Raw genomic sequence first — 24,010 nt, 5'->3', positions numbered from 1 at the left:
GCATAAAATCAAGTATTTTTTTTTTTTTTTAGAAATGTGGAATGGTTGATAAAAGAAATTATAAAGTTAGGAAGTGAACATTTCCATACTTTAACAAATGCTTACCTATGCTCCCAAACATTCTCAATCCAAAGTGTCAAATATATTTCTGGAAAAACACATTATTTTAACATGGACACATAAATACCAAAACAAGGATTTTAATAAACAGACTGATGTTAATATCTGAAATAATTGGTTATGGTAATATTATTTGTTCTTTAAATGAAATAATTGCCAAAAATAATGAAATTATTGGAATCTCCAATGCCTAGGACAGATTATGTGAATCGTGGAGGAAATATGTTATTTTTAAAATTTTTATAACCTTTAATACAGCTAGTTCCTTTCTTTTTTTAAAAAAATATATTTCTTTATTGATTTCAGAGAGGGAAAGAGATAGAAACATCGATGAGAATCATTGATCCACCTGCCTCCTGCATGCCCCCTCTGGGGGATTGAGCCCATGGAATCGAACCTGGGACCCTTTAGTCCACAGGCCGATGCTCTATCCACTGAGTCAAACCAGCTAGGGCTGTTATTATTCCTTTTTTTTTAAAATGTACTATGTGCCTAGCTGGTGTTGCTCAGTGGTTGAGCATCCAGCTACGAACCAGGAGATCCTGGTTCGACTCCCAGTCATGGCACATGCCCAGGGTTGGGGGCTCAATCCCCAATAGGGGATCAATGATTCTCTCTGTCATCATTGATGTTTCTATCTCTCTCTCCCTCTCCCTTCCTCTCTGAAATCAATAAAATATATATGTATACCCACAAAAAACGAACAAACAAAAAATGTACTATGTAACAAACTTCCAAAACAAGACTGCTTTGCTATATTTTATTGATATAAATACAACGTATTTCATAAGCATCAGCTACCATTTTACCACTACACAAGAAAAACAAGTCAAAAGTATTAATAATGAGAAAATTACAGAAATGCTTTCACTTCCACAAAAGTCATCTCTAACAGCGTCTTGCATACTTTGTACAATTTGCTTGTAATTGGTCTGATAGATGAAATGAAACAAAGTTGAATTTATTCAAACTTTTATTTCTCAGTGGAAAATGCTCTTTTCATCAGAGGTGGTTGAGTTTTCCCGACATCAAACATCATTTCCAAAGGTGGGTTATTAAGAGAACACCAATCAGGAATACGGCCTGTCTGATTGTAATATTCCTTTGAGACAGAACGGCTACCCAGTATGTCTTGCAGTGCTCCAAAAATAGCTCCTGGGTGATAAAAATATTTTTATAACTAAGATGAAAACTTTTACCAGAAAATTTTATGTACACATACACCCACTTCATTATATCACAAGACAGAAAAGGTAAAATTCAACAATGCAATTCAAATTAATTCCAGTTAAGTTGTTCTATATCCTATATTTCAAATAATAGGTTAAGCCAGTGGTCGGCAAACTCATTAGTCAACAGAGCCAAATATCAACAGTACAACGATTGAAATTTCTTTTGAGAGCCGAAAACCGACTTCCGTGCATGGGCCATGAAGTTTCAATCGCACTGTACGTGCACGCCCGCATGTGGTATTTTGTGGACGAGACGCATGTGGCTCGCGAGCCGCAGTTTGCCGACCACTGGGTTAAGCCATAACTACTGTGCTATGGCCTACTAGAAGCCCGGTGCACGAATTCGTGCACGGGTGGGGTCCCTTGGCCTGGCCAGTGATGGAGGCCTATCCAGGGGCCAGCAGGCTAGGGGGAGGGGCTGCGGGAGGTTGGCCGGCTGGGAGGGAAGGGGCCACAGGAGGTTGGCTGTGGAAGCACACTGACCACCAGGAGTTGAGCATCTGCCCCCTGGTGGTCAGTGCGTGTCATAGCGACCGGTGTTCCAGTCCTTTGGGTCGTTCGGTTGTAACGGTTGCTTAGGCTTTCATATATATAGATAACAGATTATAGTGAAAATTGTAATAAGTATTATTGTGTTTAAAAGCAAGTGAGGCAGAGAGGGGTGGAAAGTATTTTCAACTCCATAAATACAATAAATACCCTTAGTTTTTCTTTGTGACAACTCTATATGTTAATAAATAAAACGGTACTGCAAAACCCAAAAAGCATCGTCATATGCCAAAACCGGTTTGGCTCAGTGGATAGAGCGTTGGCCTGCGGACTGAAAGGTTCCAGGTTTGATTCTGGTCAAGGGCATGTACATTGGTTGCGGGCACATCCCCGGTAGGGTGTGTGCAGGAGGCAGCTTGTCGATGTTTCTCTCTCATCGATGTTTCTAGCTCTCTATCCCTCTCCCTTTCTCTCTGTAAAAAATCAATAAAATATATTAAAAAAAAAAAAAAAGCATCGTCATACCCTAAGAATCTATGCTGAAGACCTTATAAATACACCCCAAGCAGTCTTTAAAATATAATTCCATTTGTCCTAGATCAAAATTACATTTTGATGAAACTTTACTAGAGATACATTTAAAATGTCAATATTTTGTTTTTCTCTCAGAAAGATCCTGATACCTATTAGCTGAAACTGCATCATTAAACACAAATCAGAATGTATACAAAAATCCACATTCATGATTATTTTTCTCTTTAAAGTAGTCTCTTTCTCAGGCTATTTATTTCAACGAAACTATCTTTTTCTAAAACATTCACCGAACTCAGTCACAAAAGAAAGTATAATTATAAAATAATCGATTTTTTAATCCATCCTTATTGTTGAAAGTATTATAGATGTCCCCTTTCCTACCCCCATTGACTCCCTCAGTCCACAACTACCTCTCAGCCTTCACCACACTATTGTCTGTGTCCATTGTGTTATGCCTAAAGAATCAATTTTCATATGGCTCACAGATTAGCTTTCTCTAAGGCAGTGGTCAGCAAACTCATTAGTCAACAGAGCCAAATATCAACAGTACAACGATTGAAATTTCTTTTGAGAGCCAAATTTTTTAAACTTAAAACTTCTTCTAACGCCACTTCTTCAAAATAGACTCGCTCAGGCCGTGGTATTTTGTGGAAGAGCCACACTCAAGGGGCCAAAAGGCCGCATGTGTCTCGCGAGCCGCAGTCTGCCGACCACGGCTCTAAGGAATTAAAACATGTTTTAAGAAATGGCAGTAGCCCCCTAGCCAGTTTGACTCAGTGGATAGAGTGTCGGACTGTGGATCAAAGGGTCCTGTGTTCCATTCTGATCAAGGGCATGTACCTTGGTTGCAGGCTCCTCTCCTGCCCAGGCCCTGGTGAGGGCTCGTGCAGGAGGCAACCAATTGATGTGTTTCTCTCACATCGATGTTTCTGTCTTTCCCTCTCTCTTCCATTCTCCCTAAAAACCTATGGAAAAATATCCTCAGGTGAGGATTTACAAAAAAAGAAAAAAAAGAAATGGTAGTAGCATCACTGGAATAAACGCACAGCCCCCACTATTATGAGGAATGACTCTAATTGGACAAAGAAGTTTATTTAAAAAAAATCAAAGTGCAGCCTGGTCGGTGTGGCTCAGTGGCTGAGCATCAGCTGATCTATCAACCAGGAGGTCACAGTTAAGATTCTCAGTCAGGGCACATGCCCAGGTTGCGGGCTCAGTCCCCAGTGTGGGGCATGCAGGAGGTAGCCGATCAATGATTTTCTCTTATCATTGGTGTTTCTATCTCTCTCTCCTTCTCCCTTCCTCTCTGAAATAATTAAAATGTTTAAAAATATTTAAAAATATATTAAAAAAACAAAATGCAAATGCCAAGAGAAATAGGTGTATAATTCCGAAAATTAACAATTTAAGGAAAAATGAATGTTCATAGAAAATTCTTTAATAGTTTTATTAGTTTATTAAGTGGGCAATTTTGGACATTGAACCATCTATTCTATATCTCCATTAGTTATAATACTCAGGAATCAATTAGTATATAATCATTATATTTTAAAAACTAAATGCTTACCTCCCAACCAGGCCACACAATTAGCTTTTGCAGGTGGAGTATGAATACGGAATGTCTTGGTGCCAAGTGTTTTCTTATACTTTGGTTTTTCTACCAAATACCTTATTTCTGCAAGCAATCTATGGAGAAATCCTGGCAACATAGATGTGCCACCTATGATTACCAAGTTCTCTGCTAATTGCTTCCTGGTGTCTATTGGGCACTGTTATTAAAGAGAAAGAAAGAAAAAAAAAGGATTTATCATTAACTGTATAAATAATGTTTAACTAGATTTAAGAAAATATACAGCTTAAGTATTACACATGAAATAGGTAATTATCTGTATTACAGAAGGGCCACAGAAAGGTTTCTTTCACAAGGGAGTTACTCATAGAGATCTTTAAAGATTTTAAAATCTTATAGTATAGAATTGTAAATTCTATGGGGCGTATGGTGGTAATTATGTGAGTTTTCTCATTTTCAGGATAGAGTGACTGAGTTGAGCAAAGAACATGAAAAGTAACTTTTCATTTCTTTTTTAGTAAAGGAAGTGTGGAAACTTAAATTTTCTAAAGGTATTATCTTCACAATATTATATCCAGAGCCAATTGTCGAGTGGGAAGATAACATTCTTGAAAAAATTGTTTCCATATCAGCGCTGTCTAAGAATTAGAAATGTTAAAATCCTTCACTGATGTTATATTTTTCATAAAAGTCCTTGAGTGGAGCTCTAGAGGTAGACAATATCTTCCAATGTGATGTATTTCACATAAAATTCTGTGATTCCACAATCATTAAACAAAAAAGAAATATTATCATATACACCCCGGAATTTAAAATTCAACATTACCCAAATCTGCATTTGAAGAAACTATAAACCATACTAGCTACAAAATAAAAATCTGGTATTACTGCTATGGAAAAATGAATGATATGTCCATAATACTTACTATCCCTAGGTTGAAATATTGTAGGTACTATATCATAGTGCCAAAGTAAAACTAAATAATTATTACATTTAACATAAGAGCTAAAATACGTAACCAGCCCTAGCCAGTTTGGCTCAGTGGATAGAGCGTCAGCCTATGGACCAAAGGGTCCCGGGTTCGATTCCAGTCAAGGGCACGCACCTAGGTTGCAGGCTCCTTCCTGGCCCAGGCCCTGGTCAGGGCTCATGCAGGAGGCAACCAATCGATGTGTTTCTCTCACATCAATGTTTCTCACTGTCTTTCCCACTCTCTTGCACTCTCCCTAAAAATCAGTGGAAAAAATGTCCTCGGGTGAGGATTAACAAAAAAAACAAACAAACAACAAAATAAAATAATGTAACTGATGGCTAAAATTAAAATAAAGAATATAAATTTAAAGTTTTTCTCTAAAGGGCTATAGTCATAAATTTAAACATTTTATTAAATAAAAATACCTGCATTAGGGAATCCAATATTAAAGTGGCAACAGATTTCTCTTCATTATCTTGTTCAAAAAGAATTTCCACAACCGAATCTCTAATGAGATTAAAAACAGAGTGCTTTGTTGGCATCTCATAATATGATACAGAATATACCATTAGTTTTATTGACACATTTTAAAGTACCAATATCTTGTTAATATAGGATAATTATTAAAATACAACCAAAGTGTTTGCATTTATAAATGAGAATAATAGTACCTGCCTCACAGGTGTTGAGGTGATGATTCAATGAGTTAATAGAACAGTGCCTGGCACATAGAAGACACTCCTTAAGTATTGTCTACAATTATTATTATGTATAGATTTACATATATTTTGTCCAGCTATACCTCCTTAAACTTAATAACAGAAAAGGAACAGCATTCTATAAAAGTAAGACTCAACAAGCAGATCAGTAGTGATACAAAAGGTCTAAAAACAACAAAATCTGCCCTAGCTGGTTTGGCTCAGTGTACAGAGCGGCAGCCCGTGGACTAAAGGGTCCAGGGTTTGATTCCAGCCAAGGGAGGTTTCTCTCTCCCACTCTCTATAAAAATCAATGGAAAAATATCCTCAGGTGAGGATTACAAAAATAAATAAATAAGCAAAATAAAAAATAAAAACAAACAAAATCCTCCTCCTCCAAAACATTTCTTTGTTTTTAAAAATAATACATAGCCAACATTGCTAGTTGCCTAATAAAATACACACTTTTCATTTTTTTCTGCCCCCTGACCCTCACCAAATTAAAAGAACCCTATTTTGAGCAGAACAAGGAAGATCTTTGTGGCAACAGAATAGTTCTATATCTTGACTGTGGTGGTGGTGATTAAATCTACCTGTGTTAAGAATTACACAGAACTATTCATATACATTACACCAATGCCAATTTACTGGTTTTGATACTGTATTATAGTTATGTAAGATGTAAGTATTGAGAGAAATTGGGTGAAGAGCATGTGGGACTTCTCTATATTACCTTAGCAACTTCCTGTGAATCTATAATTATTTGAAAATTTAAAAAAGATAGGACTCCATTTTATAGTGGATATAATGCCTCAAGTAGACACACTCTATCAGCCCTCCTTGCTGCTAGATGTACCTAAGTACCAGACAATAAAATGGAGGCAGAAGGGGTATATGGAACTTCTAGAAAGTCTCCATAAAAAAAGAGGAAGGTGCCTTTTTCTTTCCCTTCCTAGAACTGCTTGCTTGATGTATTAGCTATAACTCCAGCAACCATACTAGACCCCAAGGAAAAAGGCTACACCCCAAAGATAATAGAGAAAAAATGTTTGGGTCCGTCATACTATCCCTGGACTATCTACATCTGAACTTCTCTTAAATGAGAGACAAGCTTCTATGTTGTTGAAGCAAATACTTTGAAAGGCCAACAATTTATTTCAGTTCATTATTTTGCTCATAAAAATTAAGGTCTAACCTGATTGATCCAAGGACATGTAAAATCTTCTCTCCATCTAATGGGTAGTCAACATTTGGGGGTGGTGAGGGACGCTGAAATATAAGTAATATAAATATATAAATAAATACAAATAAGCTTCTGAAAAAATATATACATTTATTATGAACTTACCTCAGTATTCCCATCGATATTAAATTTTGCTGCTTGGATTTTTAGTCCACGATTCAGATCACTGACAAAGCAAGTGCGCACTGGAAAGAAAAGGAGATTTAGTTATGGTTTGTCATTGAGTCAATCTATGTCTCTGTTAAAAAAAAATCCTCTTCAAATAGACATACTAATTATCCACTCATTCGACTTTTATAAACTATACCTGTCTTATATTGTTAGCTTATAACAATTTATTCACAAATAAAAAACCTTGCTGTTCATCGAGGAGTCATAAGACATGTTGTGTTCATCTAACATAAAACCACATTAAAAAAAAACCCAACACCTTTGAGGAAACTATTCCTTATATAAAGATTACCATAATAAAAATAAATTTTAGCATCATGAAAATGTGTAACTGAATAGAATGTTTCTTTGAACAAGATTGATCCATATCTCTATATCTAATCTTATGTAATTATCTAGCTGATTCTTTTTTTCAAATCTTGGTTGGTTAGAACACAAAGCCAAATTTTGCTCCTAGTTATAGTAACACTCCTTAGTTTTCAGTTTTTTGGCATGATTATTTTCTGCCTCTTGCCACAACCCAATACTATCACTTTCCTTCTACTATAGCACCATTTTTGTTTTTATACTTTAAAATTTCTTCTTTTAAAGATTATTTCTACTGCAAAGTACCGTTTATAATAAGCTGATTAAGTTATTCTCAGAAACAGGTAAGGAATAAAACATTTTTTAGTAGAAACAAAACTGATGTTGAGTACAAGAAATCTAATGATTTGGTTAATTATTTACAAAACATAGTTAAATATATATTTACATATACAAAATCATTTTCGTTCACTAATTCAAAATATATTTAAGAATCTACAATATGTTAATATGTTAGACAATAAGCTAGGTGCTCAAGTTACTTATATATGTTATATTTTATTCAAGTCCTATGAACTATCTAAGTAAGGCAAATGCCAGCCTGCAAGATCACATATAGTTGTCAGGGAAAGGTGCCCTTCTTTATTTTTATTTATTTATTTTAAAAAATATTTTTAATGATTTCTCTTTTTTTAAGAAAAAAACCTACATGACATAAAACCAGTGGCTTTCTTAAGCAATTTAACTGTAAGTTCATACTTTGGAAAGTACTAATTTCCTAGTAACCCTTTATATTATATCTATAATTGAGAAGTTTCTTCAATAACACATCATAAATAATGCCAAAAGCTTATATAAATCTGAAGAAAAGTATGAAATATTTTTGGGTATTACATAATGAATTTAGTACATTTTGTATCTGTATAAATATTTTATTTTATTTACTTATTTTTAAAAAACATATTTTATTAATTTTTTACAGAGGGGAAAGGAGAGGGATAGAGAGTTAGAAACATCGATCAGCTGCCTCCTGCACACCCCCTTACTGGGGATGTGCCCACAACCAAGGTACATGCCCTTGACTGGAATCAAATCTGGGACCCTTCAGTCCACAGTCCGACTCTCTATCCACTGAGCCAAACCAGTTAGGGCTGTGTAAATATTTTAAAACACATGCTACCCAAACCAATACTTAAGAATCAAAGGGACAAAAATGGGAACTTAGTTTACCTTTAATGTCCTCTAAGACACCTTCTGGAATTGAACCTAAAACAGAAATTTTATTTAAAACTATACAATCTTATAAGCAAAAACAGTCTCATATATTGCATTCACATTTCCATTTAGCAAAATTTTAAGTCCTATAATTAAAAAAAATATATTTTTTTGTTGGTTTCAGAGAGGAAGGGAGGAGAGATAGAAACATCAATGATGAGAGAGAATCATTTATCGGCTGCCTCCTGCATGCCCCCTAATGGGGATTGAGCCTGCAACTCAGCATGTGCTCTGACCAGGAATTGAACCCTGACCTCCTGGTTCTTAGGTCAACGCCCAACCATTAAGCCATGCCAGCCAGGCAGTACTATAATTAAAAAAACAACAACAAAAACAAACAAATAGAATAATTAAATTTGCTTTTAGGGAAGAAATTTCATCATTCAAAGCCAAGCAAAAGCACAGAAGTTAAAGCCAGGTGTGCACAAAGAACTACTGAATGTCACTACTCATAAATTTGACAAAAACAAGATACCTTAAAAATATCCTATATAATAAAGATAATATGCAAACTGACCATCACTCCAGCACACAAGATGGCTGCCACAAGATGGCCAGCAGGGGAGGGCAGTTGGGAGGGATCAGGCCTGCAAGGGAGGGCAGTTAGGGGTGACTAGGCCCGCAGGGGAGGGCAGTTACGGGTTACCAGGCCAGCAGGGGAGGGCAGTTGGGGGGACCAGGCTGGCAAGGGAGGACAGTTAGGGGTGACCGGGCCAGCAGGGGAGGGCAGTTAGGGGCAATCAGGCCGGCAGGGGAGCAGTTAGGTGTCGATCAGGCTGGCAGGGGAGTGGTTAGGGGGTGATCAGGCTGGCAGGCAGAAGCGGTTAGAGGCAATCAGGCAGGCAGGCAGGCAAGCGGTTGGGAGCCAGCAGTCCTGAATTGTGAGAAGGATATCCGACTGCCCGGCCTAAACGGGCAGTTGGACATCCCTGAGGGGTCCCAGATTGGAGAGGGTGCAGGCTGAGCTGAGGGACACACACACACACACACACACACACACACACACACACACACATCCATGCACGAATTTCATGCACCGGGCCTCTAGTACTAAAATAAATGACATTAGACAGAAATTACCTTTCTACCATAAAAAGAAAAGAAAATCTTTTCTACCATAGGAGATTTGTTGGCTATCTTGTGGTACTTAGAAGAAATACAGGGCTTAAATATGAGTTATTTTTATTTTACAAAAAGTGAAGTTTCAAGTTTGCTTATCTCTCCTATAATACATGATTGTCAATAACATGCTAACCTAATATATATTTTAGAAAAGGATCACATGCAGACTGCTACTTTTTTTCTTCAAGGTAAAGGCAACATTTTAAAAAATGAGTGAGAAAGTACCTAGTCAAAGAAATCTATACAATATAGAAAGCCTTGGAAGATGGATGTTTGGATATGTGATTTTGTTGCTAAAAATCTTGTTTTCCAAATCAGACTCAGAAACAAAATTTTCTAACCAAAATACAAAATCTTCTAAACTCAGAATTTCTTTTTTTTTTTTTTTAAATCACCTGAGGGATAGAGAGGGAGAGAAAGAGAGAGAGAAACCTCAAACCTCGGTTGCTCAGTTTGCCTGCCTCCTGCACAGGATTGGGCAATCACCTGACCGGAATCGAACCCTCGACCTTTCAGTGTATAGGGTGAACTCCAACCAAATTTGCCACACTGGCCAGGATGTGAACTCAGAATTTTTAACTTATATTTCGGAGAATAAAAAAGCATAATTATTTTGTATATAACTTTTTTTGCCTCCCATATGTGCCCCAACCAGGGATCAAACTGCACCATAGGTATGGGTCCTGATCAGGAATCGAACCTGCAACCTTTTGGTGTATGAGACGACACTCCAACCAGATGAGCCACCTGGCCAGGGTTTTCCAACATTTACTCAGTGCCCAGGCACTATATTAGATCCTACAGATTGAAAAATAAGTAAGACAGGGATCCTCAAAGTCTACTGTGGGAAACTGGTAAGCTAACAGGAAAACATGTTACATGTGCTATAGTCAATACTGCTGAAGGCTTAACAGATAGGGGAGCAATTTATTATGCTTAGGGAAAACAAGGAAGGCTTCAAAATTAAGATGACATTCCAACTGAGTCATGCAGAGGAATCAAAACCCCAAATAAGCAAAGAAAAGCATTCCAGGTAAAGCAATAGAATAAAGGAAGGCACAGGGTTATAGGGCTATGATCCCTAGAAGACCATATGAAATTTACTGTAGCTGAAATAAGATGCAAAGGGCTGAAGTTAGCAGTTAAGGCTAAGAGACAGAATAAAGTCAGATTGTGAAGAAACATGTATATCAAATGGATCATTTGGATTTTAGCCAGAGGGAACCAACAAAAGTTCTCAAGCAAAAGAGCAATGCAATCACAGTTGTTTTGTGGAAGTTACTGCTAGCAACAGTGAAAATTAGACTGAATCAGTCCAGAGAACAGGCTCCTGTAATAATCCGAGCAAGCAATAATGAGGACCTAGTTTACAATGTCCTTGTTTTCAGATGTTCAGTGGTGTGGATGATTTTAAGAGATTTCTAAAGGAGAACAAAAGGACCTGATAACTCCCAGTTTTCTAAAAAGAAAGATATAAATATGTTATCCTTATCTAAGAATGATTCACTGAAATGAATTTAGAGAAGGAGATAACATGTTCACTTAAGTCTTAAGTTTGAGGTGCCTAGAGACATGCCTAGTTTACATCTAATGACCAGTTGGAAATACAAAATGAAGTTTAGAAGGGTCAGGCCCAGGAATATGTTTGAGAATCAACAGCATTCCTGAAAGTCAAAGGAAGAGGTAACATCAAGAGTACATGATAATAAACAATGTCAAAAGTTCTAGAAAAGATGACTAAAACTAAACTACTGGGTTTGGTGATGAAAAGCTCAATAATAACCTTATCATTAGAGCCATGTCGTTAGTGATGTAGGGAAAAAGAGAATATGCGATGAAGTTAAAAAACCTGAGTTGTGCCCAGCCAGCGTGGCTCAGTGGTTGAGCGTTGACCTATGAACCAGGAGGTCACGGTTCGATTCCTGGTTGGGGCACATGCCCGGGTTGTGGGCTCGGTCCCCAGTGGGGGGCATGCAGGAAGATTCTCTCTCATCATTGATGTCTCTCTCTCTCTTCTTTCCTCTCTGAAATCAATAAAATTTAAAAAAAAAAAGTTGAAAAATGAAAAGCAAATAATGTAAACTACTCTTAAATAGTTTAAAATGACTTTACCCATCACAGAGGGAAGGCTCTGTTCTTTAGCAGCACTTGTGTCAACAGTACATTGCTCCAATAGTTGAGTTTCCAACTCCCTGAAGGTAAAAAAAATTACTGGAATTAAAATACTGCAACTGATATCCTTTTCTTATTTAATACTGCACCAGTGGGGCCCCACGGCCTGGCCTGTGGGATCAGATCGAAACTGGCTCTCCAACATCCTGAGGGGTCCCGGATTGTGAGAGGGCGCAGGCCAGGCCGAGGGACCCCACCGGTGCACAATCGGGACGGGGAGGGACACGGGAGGTTGGCCAGCTGGGGAGGGACTGTGGGAGGGCTCCAGGGCATGTCTGGCCTGTCTAGCTCAGTCCTGATCTACCGGACCCCAGCAGCAAGCTAACCTACCGGTCGGAGTATCTGCCCCCTGTTGGTCAGTGCACGTACAGTGAGCGGTTGAGCGGCCTTAGCGTATCATTAGCATATTACGCTTTGATAAGTTGAACGGCCAACTGGATGACCGGACACTTAGCATATTAGGCTTTTATTATATAGGATGTTTACTATATAATGTATTATGATGCTTTAAGTAAAGTGGTTTTATTTTTAAAAGATAAATATACTAAAGACTAACAGAGAATGAAATAACATTAAATGTCCATGTTATAAGTCCTCTATTGAACACTGTAAAAAAATTAGCATCTGTTTTTGTGACTCAGGTAAAGAAAATGTGCTATATTCCAAGAAACTTACCTGTGCAGAGCTTTTCCTCCTAGGGGGAGTGCTCCCCAGCAATTTAGTACTGGGATTCCTTCATATATCTATAGGGTAGTTAAGGATATTACTATTTTAGGAGATAAAATGTGGTTTTCTTGATATTTTCTTCACCTTCTGCAGTATTGTTTTAAATCAGCAAATTTTTATTTTAATTTTTAATTGCTTTTTATTTTTATTGATTTCAGAGAGGAAGGGAGAGGGATAGATAGAAACATCAATGATGAGAGAGAATCATTGACAGACTTCCTCCTGCACGCCCCACACTGGGGATCGAGCCTATAACCTGGGCATGTGCCCTGACCAGGAATCGACGCTCAACCACTGAGCCACGCAGGCAGGCTTATTTCTTATTTTTTAAAGTTACAGAGAAATCATAGTCTTTTTTCATATTCTTCTCCAAAGACAAAGGTTAAACACACACACACACACACACAGAATTCATTAATTAATGCTGGGGTGTCACATATGGCTAATTCAGCACTTGAAATGTGTCTAGTCTAAATTCAGATGTAAAGTAAGAATAAACTACACACCAAATTACCAAATTTAGATTTAATACAAAAAAAGCCCCTAGTAAAATATCTCATTATTTTTATATTGATTAGTCTCTTTCATTTGTACTTTATAAATGCAGCTTAGAAAAATTTTAAATTATGTCTTACATTGTATTTCTATTAAACAGTGCTGAGAGAATAGTGCACAATATTGTACTGTGGGTTTGCTACCTTATTTTATATACTGTTTTTGCTGATGTTCTGTCAGTATAATATTTATAAAAAGGAAAAAAGTATATTGGTAAAAGCATTGGCTTTGGCGACAAACATGGGTATACATCTTGGCTATGTTTGTATGATCCCGAGTTAACAACGTATCCAAACTTCTAATCTTCTCATTTACATAATGAGAATAATATTTAAGTTACAGGGCTGTTATGAGACTTAACACATAAAGTCAATGATTCTTGATTCCCTTTCCCTAAGTATTTCTCCTAATAAATAAATGTATTTCAACCTCCTTTTCAATATAACAATATCCACTGTAATATTTCTGAGATACATATACTCTGCTTAAATGCTTCTAATGAAAAGGAATTTACCAATTTATAGTCAGGAGTTCCATTCTGGGACAGCTTGAATTACTAGAGAGTGTTTCCTGACATTGTGAATGACGTAAAACTATGGCACTTACTGAGCAAGTTACTATGTGCCAGGTCCTCTGCTAAATACTTTACATACATTACCTTCGTCAAGTCACACAATGCCCCTATCAGCTGGAATTATTAATACCCATTTTATGGAAAAGGAAACTGAGGCCCAAAGAGATTAAGCTACTTGAGCAGTATCATACAACTAGTAAGAAGCATAGCTGAGATTTACACATATTTTATTCCAAAACCCAAACCCATAAACCCTATGCCACACTGCTGCCATGACAGTCTCTGGAGATAAGAGAGAAAAAGGTATTCAATATTCCACAGTGAGCCCTACAGCTATTTGCGGGTAGATTTCATGTCACCATTAAGTTGTCATTTTTCTTGATTTAACTTTCACATTTCAAGTTTCTCCAATTACTATCTGTATGATCTTTTCTTAAAACTTGACTATCCTAGTTAACTTCTCTAATATGTCCAACTAGCTGATGTTCCTCCTAAGAACTGAACATAATATTTATGAGGTCTAATCCCTGGAGTATATACTGGGACCAAATCATAATAATAATTTCTACAAAAAGTAAATTTAATTCTCACAATCTTGTGAATTTTTTCCATGTGATAATTTATATCTATACATGGTAACCCAAAAAAGTTTGATGTAATAAAAACCATTTTTAAATAGCCCAATTATTTTAAAGTAGAGTAAAAATTTGCAAAATTAGCTTGTTGACAAAAAAAGATACAGGTAACACCAGGCTTTCCCTATATCCACAATCCAGGACCATAGCAGAGTTTATCCCGAGCGTCAGAAGAGCCATTAGATGGCTTGGAGCAAGCAAGACAGACGGAACCTAGAAAACAACAAAAGCAGAATGAATGTCAGTAGTTGAAAGTGTTTGCTTTACATTTCAAATATATTAAAAAAAACTCAAGGGAACGTTATGTTTATTTATATTATGATATCTAGTCAACAATTTTGTGGCACTAAATTAAGAACTGCTTTGATGATTTATTTGAATTTACACAAAATCAAAATACAGTGTAATAAATAAAAACATTCTTTAAATTCTCTAAGATGTTTCATTCCAAAAAAAGCATTAACAAAAAAATTCTTGTTCTCTCTCTTAGAGGGAAAACTGAGAGAGATAAAAGAAGAGGTCTAGAAACATAAATTTGGAGGAAAATGCTAAATTTAAAAAATAAAAAGATGTTTTTACCATCAAAACGAAAACACAGAAAAAGAATTCTTGATTGTCTTTATCCACAAAGTTTGTAATATGAACTATATTTTAAAACCATTATAACATAGCAGTTAAAATTAAATGGAAGAACTACAAAAATCCTTAGTTCTGGGTAACATTTTTCAGTGAAAATTTGCCAGATCTGGTGGCACTCTAAATATTACATAAATATTCAATCAAAACATGAAAGTCCCTCATAACCAAATGACAAATAAAATAATGGCTATATTCCCCTTACTTAAATTGAGATAGCAGGTATTCTAGTTACCAGTATATATGATATAAGAATACACAAACACAACTAAAACTCTAAGTATAAACACAGAGAATCATCTATTTTATTCAGATAAGAGCTGACATGATTTCTTGTTTTGTCTGTGTTCTCCCTACTGAAAACCAAACTCCTAAATCTAAGGATAAGAGGAATGTAACCTGTTTCTGTCTTAATACATAATAACTTAGAAATATTAATTGCCCTATCTCATAAAGACATTATCTTTTATATATTTTGAGCTCAGTAGAATGTATGAAAAAAATACACATGATTAATTTCTTTTAAAAAAATGTTTTTACTGATTTCAGAGAAAGGAATGGAGATATAGAAATATTGATGAGAGAGAAACATCAATCAGCTGACTCCTGCACACCTCCCACTGAGGATGGAGCCTGAAACCCAGTCATGTGCCCTGATGGGGATTCAAACCAGTGACCTCTCAGTGCCTGGGATGCACCCAACCAACTGAGCCACACACACCGGGCTTTCTTTCTTTCTTTATTTTATTGATTTTTGAGAGAGAGGACAGAAGGGAGAGGGGGAGAGAGAGAAAAACATCGGTTGGTTGCCTCCCACATGAGGCCCGAGTGAGACTCGAACCTGCATCCTGGGTATGTGCCCTGACCAGCAATTGAACCAGTGACCTTTCAGTGCACAGGACTATGCATAGAATTTCTATGTTGAACACATTTTATACAATCTTCTAGTTTCCCTTGCTGAAAAACCCTAAATTCCTAAGGTAGAAATTTTGAAAAATTTTATTAATAAAGATTATCTGTATGATCTTTTCTTAGAATGTGAAACTTAATAATGTGAAATCATAATTTGGTCTTTAAAATTATCTTAACTCCTATGAAATGAAAGTTGTAAGAAATATCACTAATATCAACACGTAAGAGACATTCCTGGCACTGCCTACGCAGTTTAAGGGAAACATTACTTGAGTATTCCATTTAATAGGAATTGAAAGCCTAAAATAGAAGAATTGAAGACTTTAGAGTACTCAGCATAACTGAACAATAGAAAGGAGAAAGACCTGGAAGAAACACATCATAAACTCCACAGTATACAATTTACCTTTAAATTTTGGAAAAAAAGTAAAAAGTCCCCGAACAGAAAAAGCTATATTAAAATAAATAAATAGCCCTGGCCAAAATGGTTCAATGGTTAGAGCTTTAGCCCGTGCACCCAAGGGTCTTGGGTTTGATTCCTGTCAAGGGTACATACCTGGGTTGCAGGTTCGATCTCAGCTCAGGCAGGGTGAGTGCATAGGCAACCAATTGATGTGTGTCTCTCACACAGATGTTTCTCTCGAGCCCTCCCCCCAGCCCCAATCTCTCTAAAAACCAATGGAAAAAATATCAGATGAAGATTAACAACAAAATAAATAAATAAATAAATAAATAAATAAATAAATAAATAAATAACAGAAACATCAATAAATCAATAAGAAATCTTCATTTATCTAATTAGTGGATGAAATGCTAATTATGCATGAAATAACTATACAAAGAAAGTAAGTTTCAGGAACCTTTGCTTTATACTCTGTCATCTGGTTCCTCAAATGCACTGTGTAGTACAGAGAATGAAGGAAATAAATGAGGACCTTTAGTTTAAGCTTTAAGTACCTACCAAAAACAACATATAAAACAGGTACCTCAAAATACTTGAAGAGAACGCGAGTGAGTGTCTCTCTGAAGTGGGAAGGACATAGTACTGATTCAATAACCACGACTCGGCGATCTCTGGGATTCACCAACAGATGCCTAAAAAGTAAGAGTTTTGGTTTTTTAATTAAAAAAATTTTTTTAAATAAATAAGGTTGTAATAATTTTGGTACATAATGCAATTTGTTAAGAATAGAGAAACTATACTACATTAGTTCAAAATGCTTTATGACAAAAAGACATCTTCGTTTTATTACCCAGGAAAGATAACTTTCCTGACCTCTTGCTACATTTCATGCACTGTGTCAGAAACTTCACATCTATTAACTTATCTCAGAAGACAAAAATAACAGCCTACTTTGAATAACTTGGGCCATTAAAAAGACATTTTCTTTCTTTAGATTACAAAAGTAAGAAAAAAATACATGCTCACAAACTCCAAATAGGATGTAAGTTTATAACTGGAAAATATAAATACCCTAACACTTCTATTACCCATTTTGTATAAATTTTTTACCATTTTGTATATTTTCATTAATATGTAATATAATGTAGTGTACATATATATTTTAACAGAAATATTCATTCCATAGTTGTTGTTCTGTAACGTGCTGTTTTCAATTACCAATATATCTAAGATACCTTTTTGTATCAGTACATATAGGCACAGAACTCTTTTCTGAAGTCTGTTTCATCATAAGGACATACAATAATTTAATTTCCCAACCCCTTTTATTAATGGACATTTTATTTGTTTTCAACATTTCCTTATGCTTAACTGTTTTCTAGTTTCAAATGTATTTGGAAAAAGGTTGAAAATAAGCAAGCAAAAATGGCAATGGAGTCAATTTTTTTCCCCTTCAGATATAATACAACTAAATATCACTATGACTGGCATTAGGAAAATCTAATAACAAAAGCTGGGGGGAAAAACAAATAGCATTGTATCCTACCTGAAATACAGTATGTGGATAAATTCCTTTAGGTAGGAATATAATTCTTCTGTATTGATATTATATTGAACAACTTTGATAGGCTATAAAAAATTAAAATAACTTGTTAATTTATAATAAATAATTTCAAATTAAAACATGCTTATTATCTTACCAATGTATTTTCTGAATCCATACATTTCATATGTTGTTAATCTTAATGATGCATCCCAATACCAAATACAAACTGATGTGCTAGTCTTTTCTGCTACATGTGCTTTTATAAAAGCAAACATGCTCATAGTTAATTGTTAAATAAGGGAATACTGTCAGTATTAATGTGAAATTTGTATGAGTTCATATTAGGCAAGAGGAACTGAATATATGATAACAGAGTTATTACCTTCATCAAGAAAAAGCAAGTCATAGTACAATTTACAATAGCTAAGATTTGGAAACAGCCTAAGTGCCCATCAGCAGACGAGTGGATTAAAAAACTGTGGTACATCTATACCAATGGACACAAGACACTGGGGGAGGTGGGATGAGGGCATGCGAAAGGGGGTAGGGGAGGCTGGGAGAAGGTCAATGGGGAAGAAAAAAAAGGAGATATATGTACTACAATATGTAATACTTTAAACAATAAAAAAAAAAACAAAACAAAACTGTGGTACATCTACACAATGGAATACTATGCTGCTATAACAAGGAAGGAACTCCTACCATTTGCAACAGCATGGATGGACCTGGAGAGCATTATGCTAAGCAAAATAAGTTAGTCAGAGAAAGATAAATATAACATGATCTCACTCATTTGTGGAATATAATGAACAACATAAACTGATGAACAAAAACAAATCAAGAGACATAGAAGCATCGATCAGACCATCAAACCTGAGAGGGTAGGTAGGGGAGGGTGGGGATAAAGGGGAGAAATCAACCAAAGGACTTGTATGCATGCATATAAGCAAAATCAATGGACACAGACACCAGGGGGGTGAGGGCATGAGCGGGGGTGGGGGTGGGGAGGTAATGAGGGGATAAGAACACATATGTAATACCTTAGTCAATAAAGAAAAGAAAAAAAGAAAAGAAAGAAAAAGCAAGTCATTAACTCGGTGGCCACACAGGTAGGTACCCTTTCAGATCTACGTTTTAAGTTTATATGAGTCTATGTATTAGGGGACCTCTTCTGAGTGGACCCTTTCATTACCTTTTTTATTTTTTATTTTTATTGATTTCAGAGAGGAAGGGAGAGGAGATAGAAACATCGATGAGAATCATTGACTGGCTGCTTCCTGCACGCCCCCTACTGGGGATTGAGCTGCAAGTCGGGCATGTGCCCTTGAGCAGAATAGAACCCAGGACCCTTCAGTCCGCAGGCTGATGCTCTATCCATTGAGCCAAACCGGCTAAGGCCCTTTCATTACTCTTTCTTGGGCTGCCTTTATTCTTGGTCCCACCTTAACAACAGCCCCACTGGCTGGCTCAGTTTCATCTGCATTGTCTCAGTATTCACTGACCAACATTTTTTTTTAAAATATATTTTATTGATTTTTTACAGAGAGGAAGGGAGAGGGATAGAGAGTTAGAAACATGGATGAAAGATAAACATCGATCAGCTGCCTCCTGCACACTCCCCACTTGGTATGTGCCCGCAACCATGGTACATGCCCTTGACCGGAATTGAACTTGGGACCCTTGAGTCCGTAGGCCGACGCTCTATCCACTGAGCCAAACTGGTCAGGGCTGACCAACATTTTCAATCCATCATTTCTTTTTATTTTTAATATCCCCAAGACAGCCTCTAGCCACATTCAGTTGCAAGCCCAACTGAGGGATCAATTACTGGTTTTTGCTAGTGTTCTGATTACAGTTACATGAGTTTTATATGGTCTACCCCAACAGTTTTTTCCATAAGCCTGTTTTTGTTTGTGATCAAAGTGAGGTTTTTCAGGAACATAAATATTAAGTTATAGCAGAAATATCTATATTGGATTTTAAAAGGTGAATTTATGGCAAGGAAAATTATTCTTTCTACTGTTCTACAATTCCTAATTTGCTAAATTAGCTTTGGCAAAAAACAACAACTGTCTTTTAAAAAATGTTTTTCACAGTTCTTTGGATCTTGGTATTACAAATACAGAACTGAAGACCCATCTTATATTTTGAACAGAGTAAGAATAAAGGTTCATTATAAAGCGCAGAAAATTATTTTACTAAGGTTAAAAACTTTCTCTTGATATTATATAATTCCATCTATATAAAATGTACAGAAAAGGCAAATCTTTAGAGACAAAAAGACTGAGTGGTTGGCTGTCGGTGTGAATGGGAATAAATTCTAAATAGGCATTAGAAATCTTATTGGGATGACAAAGAAGTTTTAAAACTGGACTGTGGTGATGATTATAGAACTTAATAAAAAAATCACTGAATTGTACACTTAAACAGGTGAACTGTTACGGAATGCATAAACTAAATAAAGATTTTAAAATTTTTTCTTGGAATACAGTAATAAGGTGTGTAGTTAGCACTGTTCTACTCAATCTTATTTGAAGTCACATTTAAAAACATTTTACATTACAGTGTTTATTTCTAATTTGTTTAAGAAAATACCTTAGGCATGCCAGCTTTTTTTATCACACTAGGAATTATGCATCTTGGACTGGTTTCTCCAGCAAATCCACATCTGAAAATAAACAGAATGTTGAAACACTCAACTTATAAGTCTTTCTATAATTTATCACAGAAACAAGTTTTTCTGTATTTATTTAAAAAACATAAACACATCTGGAAACATCACTGATACATTCAAAGGGACAAAAAAACCCAAGAAAAAGTTAATCCCATCTATTTATAATTGCACATTAAAAGTGAAAAATTGTTTCAAATTAGCAACCCTGGATCTGTACTGTATTATGTGATTTCATTCATATGAGTTACTTATTACTGCATCATTCTAATATTACTAGATTCTATACTGACATGTTTTCTTTTGGTCTATTTTTAAAAAACATATATTTTTATTGATTTCAGAGAAGAAGGGAGAGAGAGAGAGAGAGAGAGAGAGAGAGAAAGAAGCACCAATGATGAGAGAGAATCATTGATCGGGTGCCTCCTGCACTCCCCACACTGGAGATGGAGCCACCAACCCAGGCATGTGCCCTGACCAGGAATGGAACCGTGACCTCCTGGTTCATAGGTCAACATTCAACCTCTGAGCCATGTGGCCTCTTTTGGTCTATTTTAAAACTATGAATATTTTACATAGTTAGAATCACACTATTCATACATCATAAACTCTTATAATAAGCTTCTTCCTATATTTAGTCTTAATTGCTATCATTTTAAATAGTGGATAGTACTTCATCCTTTTAAAAAACAATTCTCCTTTCTTGAGTATTTAGGTATTTCCATTTGTTTCATGTTAGTGAAACACATCTTTGCTTAAACTGTTGTTAAAAAATGATCACCATTTAAGTTTAGTCTAAGGATTATCTCTTCTTGTCCTGTCTAGTTTGCAGTACTGCTCTCCTCCTATTTATCTCCAAATAGCTCTTTCCATCTTCTACTAATCACACCTCCATGTTTACTTGCACCAGTGCTCCTCAGATTTCCCAGGATGCAACTCATCAACCAGCTTCAATTTTTCTTTTACTTTATAGATTCATCTTATCACTGTGTCTTTGTCAACAGTCATCTTCCTGTATTGCAGCTTTCTGCTTCTCATTTCCTTAACATATTTATATCTGGGTGTCAGCCTCAAGATATTTATTATGCTAGAAATAAACCGTTAAAAGTAAATTTGAAAATGTAAACTAGGAAAGATATTGCATCAAATAGTAAGAGAATGGACTGTTTAATCCAAGTACTGTTTAATTCAATTCTGGTGCACCTGAGGTTCAGTTCTTACATAGGCTCTTTTGACCATTTATTCCATAAAGTTATTAAGTACCTACTACATGTTAGGCATTAAGATTTTATGTACATGAAGATTTCCAAATGTTCCCATTTAAAATATATACAAGATGCAATTCTGGCTGTCACTCTCCTCGGTCTTGAGCCCAGTACAAGCACTCTCAACCTGGAGTCCAAGGACCACTGTGATATCCATCAATCCCTAAAACTATGTGCAAGTACATTAAGGTTTGTGTATATGTAGCTTTCACTGGGCTGTCAAAGGGATCTATGCCATCCAAAAGGTTGAGAAACATTACTCTAGTGTTTACAAGTTGCCTTTTAAAACCTGTTAATTTTGCTAATCTAAGAGGTGTTTTTTTTTTTTTTTTTTTGGGGGGGGGGCGGGTTTGCAATCTCGAGAGTCTCATCTATAGGGTTTCACCTCTTTGATGTGTTCAGTCTCCCTGATTTGACTTCCTACTCTTGGGGAGCAATGGCCCCGTCGTGGACATACTTGGATCTCAGGCACCCACAGACGCTCCACTCAGTGTTTAAGGACGGAGATGGTCATCAGGCGTGACGATTCGGTGGCTAGCTTCCTGAGCTGGGAAGTCCGGGGGAAGCGGGGTCTAGCTCACCGCTGTCATCCCCTGCAGGGGCAATCCCAAAGGGTCTGCTCGGTTTGGGGTCACCACCCGACTCCCCGGCGCAGCGGCGAAGGCAGTTCTCCCGAAGCCTCCTGGGCCTCCCTGGGCCTCCGAACCCGGCCGCCCACCGGATCCTCGGTATTCGCATCGCCCACGGTGGAATAATAGTGGCCATCATTTGCAGGGGGAGTGGGGCCGTGAGCCCGCAATGAGGACCCGGACCCGGGCCGGGCCTGGGCGTCGGCCCCCCGCCCTTCTCCCCAGACGACCGCAGCCGGCGCCGCGGCCACTCACTTGGTAAAGGCTTCTCCCAGGTCTATCACGACCGCCGTCTTCTCCCCGCCGCTCCCCAGGCCCTCGTACAGCGGCATGGCTGCAGAAAGGACGGCGGGCAGGCAGACGCGGACCCGCGGGCCCAGGCTCCTCAGCTCTGAGGGGGCGGGGCCGGGGCGGCGGCGACGGCGGGGGCCTCGCGTGGCCGCGGCGCGCCGGGCCCGGGCTGTCCCAGGCCGTGCCTCGTCCGCGTCGGACCCACACCTCGCAGGCGGCCCGGTCCGTGGGACTGAGGAGGAAGAAATGCGCCTTCCGCCGCTGGTCTGGGCGCGGGTGGCACGGGGGGCACGGGGACGAGGTGAGCCGAGGCGATCAGGCGCGCCGGCCGCCCCGAGAGGGGCGGGGCCACCGCGGGTCCTTCCCGCCGGACACGCCCTCCAGGGGCGCTGGGGCTGGAGGCTTCCTTTGCAAGTCTATGGAGGGGTGGCTTAGAAGCTGAAAAAAGCGGAAAGAGAAGAAGACAAAAGCTCTAAAACTGATGCGGGCTGTCATGAGCAAATTTTGCTGTGTCCGGTGGTTTGCCTATAACGTATGCTTCTCAAGAAATACGGAGAATAGATGTTTTCTTACCTGTGCAAACCGAAACCCAGAGATTCCGTTACATCCCCGGTGTCCCAACAGCAAAGCCAGAATTGGACCCTAAAACTATATGAGTTCAAAGCCTGTACTACTGATACTTTAGAGAATAATACGTATAGACAACTTTTTAATTGATAGTCATTCCGCTGAAGGTTTTCATGATACTACAAAAGAAATCAGTTTAAAAGAGCATAAACCATTTGAAGCTGTTGGAGAAGCAAGCGTTCCTGAGGAGCTGTGTAACCCGAGAAAAGTTAACTCTTCTATGTAGGTCACTCTGCGCACACCGTGGGTTGTTTACAACTTGATCGTTTGACAGCTTTATTTGTTTCCTGCTGAAATTGCTAGGGAAACGAGTTATTGGGATGGGTTGCTGCCTTGTCTTTAAGTTATCGGGAAGAGGAATGACATGTTTTCACCAAGTATGTCTTATGTGCTGTGGATGCTTGCACCTCCCTACAAGGACAAGGTCTTAACATAGTAAGAGTTAAATTCAGTGCATAGATGTGGACAATATAATGTTAGTAGAATTCACTGATCAGTGACCTTAACTGAAGCAAGTTGCCTGAGGAAAGAGGATGAAAATGGAATTGTGATGGGAAAGGAAACTTCAAAAAGAGTGAGAAAGGATGCAGTAGTTCGCTTAGTAGAGTCAGAGTGTTTGAACAGGACCCTTCAC

At 37.5% G+C, this 24,010-nt stretch overlaps 1 protein-coding gene across 2 annotated transcripts; it reads right to left on the bottom strand.

Annotated features, from left to right (window-relative positions):
* Positions 1 to 400: 400 nt before the first annotated feature.
* ACTR10 (actin related protein 10) lies at positions 401 to 22,862 on the bottom strand. 2 transcript variants are annotated; one of them, XM_079767959.1, is made up of 14 exons: positions 22,714 to 22,841; positions 22,287 to 22,422; positions 20,489 to 20,561; positions 17,894 to 17,976; positions 16,931 to 17,039; positions 14,502 to 14,609; positions 12,582 to 12,649; positions 11,847 to 11,926; positions 8,568 to 8,603; positions 6,966 to 7,045; positions 6,813 to 6,886; positions 5,345 to 5,426; positions 3,943 to 4,144; positions 401 to 1,275 (listed from the first exon to the last, which is right to left on the bottom strand). In XM_079767959.1, exons 3-14 carry the CDS (start codon positions 20,495 to 20,497, stop codon positions 1,094 to 1,096), a joined length of 1,113 nt encoding a protein of 370 aa, XP_079624085.1. In that variant the 5' UTR covers positions 20,498 to 20,561; positions 22,287 to 22,422; positions 22,714 to 22,841; the 3' UTR covers positions 401 to 1,093. The 2 variants fall into 2 exon arrangements, with proteins under 2 accessions (XP_079624085.1, XP_079624084.1); XM_079767958.1 differs by lacking the exon at positions 22,287 to 22,422 and having other exon boundaries at positions 22,714 to 22,862.
* Between the last annotated feature and the right edge of the window lie 1,148 nt (positions 22,863 to 24,010).

This window comes from Cnephaeus nilssonii, assembly GCF_951640355.1.
Source record: "Cnephaeus nilssonii genome assembly, chromosome: 4".
Taxonomy (NCBI): Eukaryota; Metazoa; Chordata; class Mammalia; order Chiroptera; family Vespertilionidae; genus Cnephaeus; species Cnephaeus nilssonii.
The sequence above is the reverse complement of the archived record's forward strand: the minus strand, read 5'-3'. Positions and strand labels throughout refer to the sequence as shown.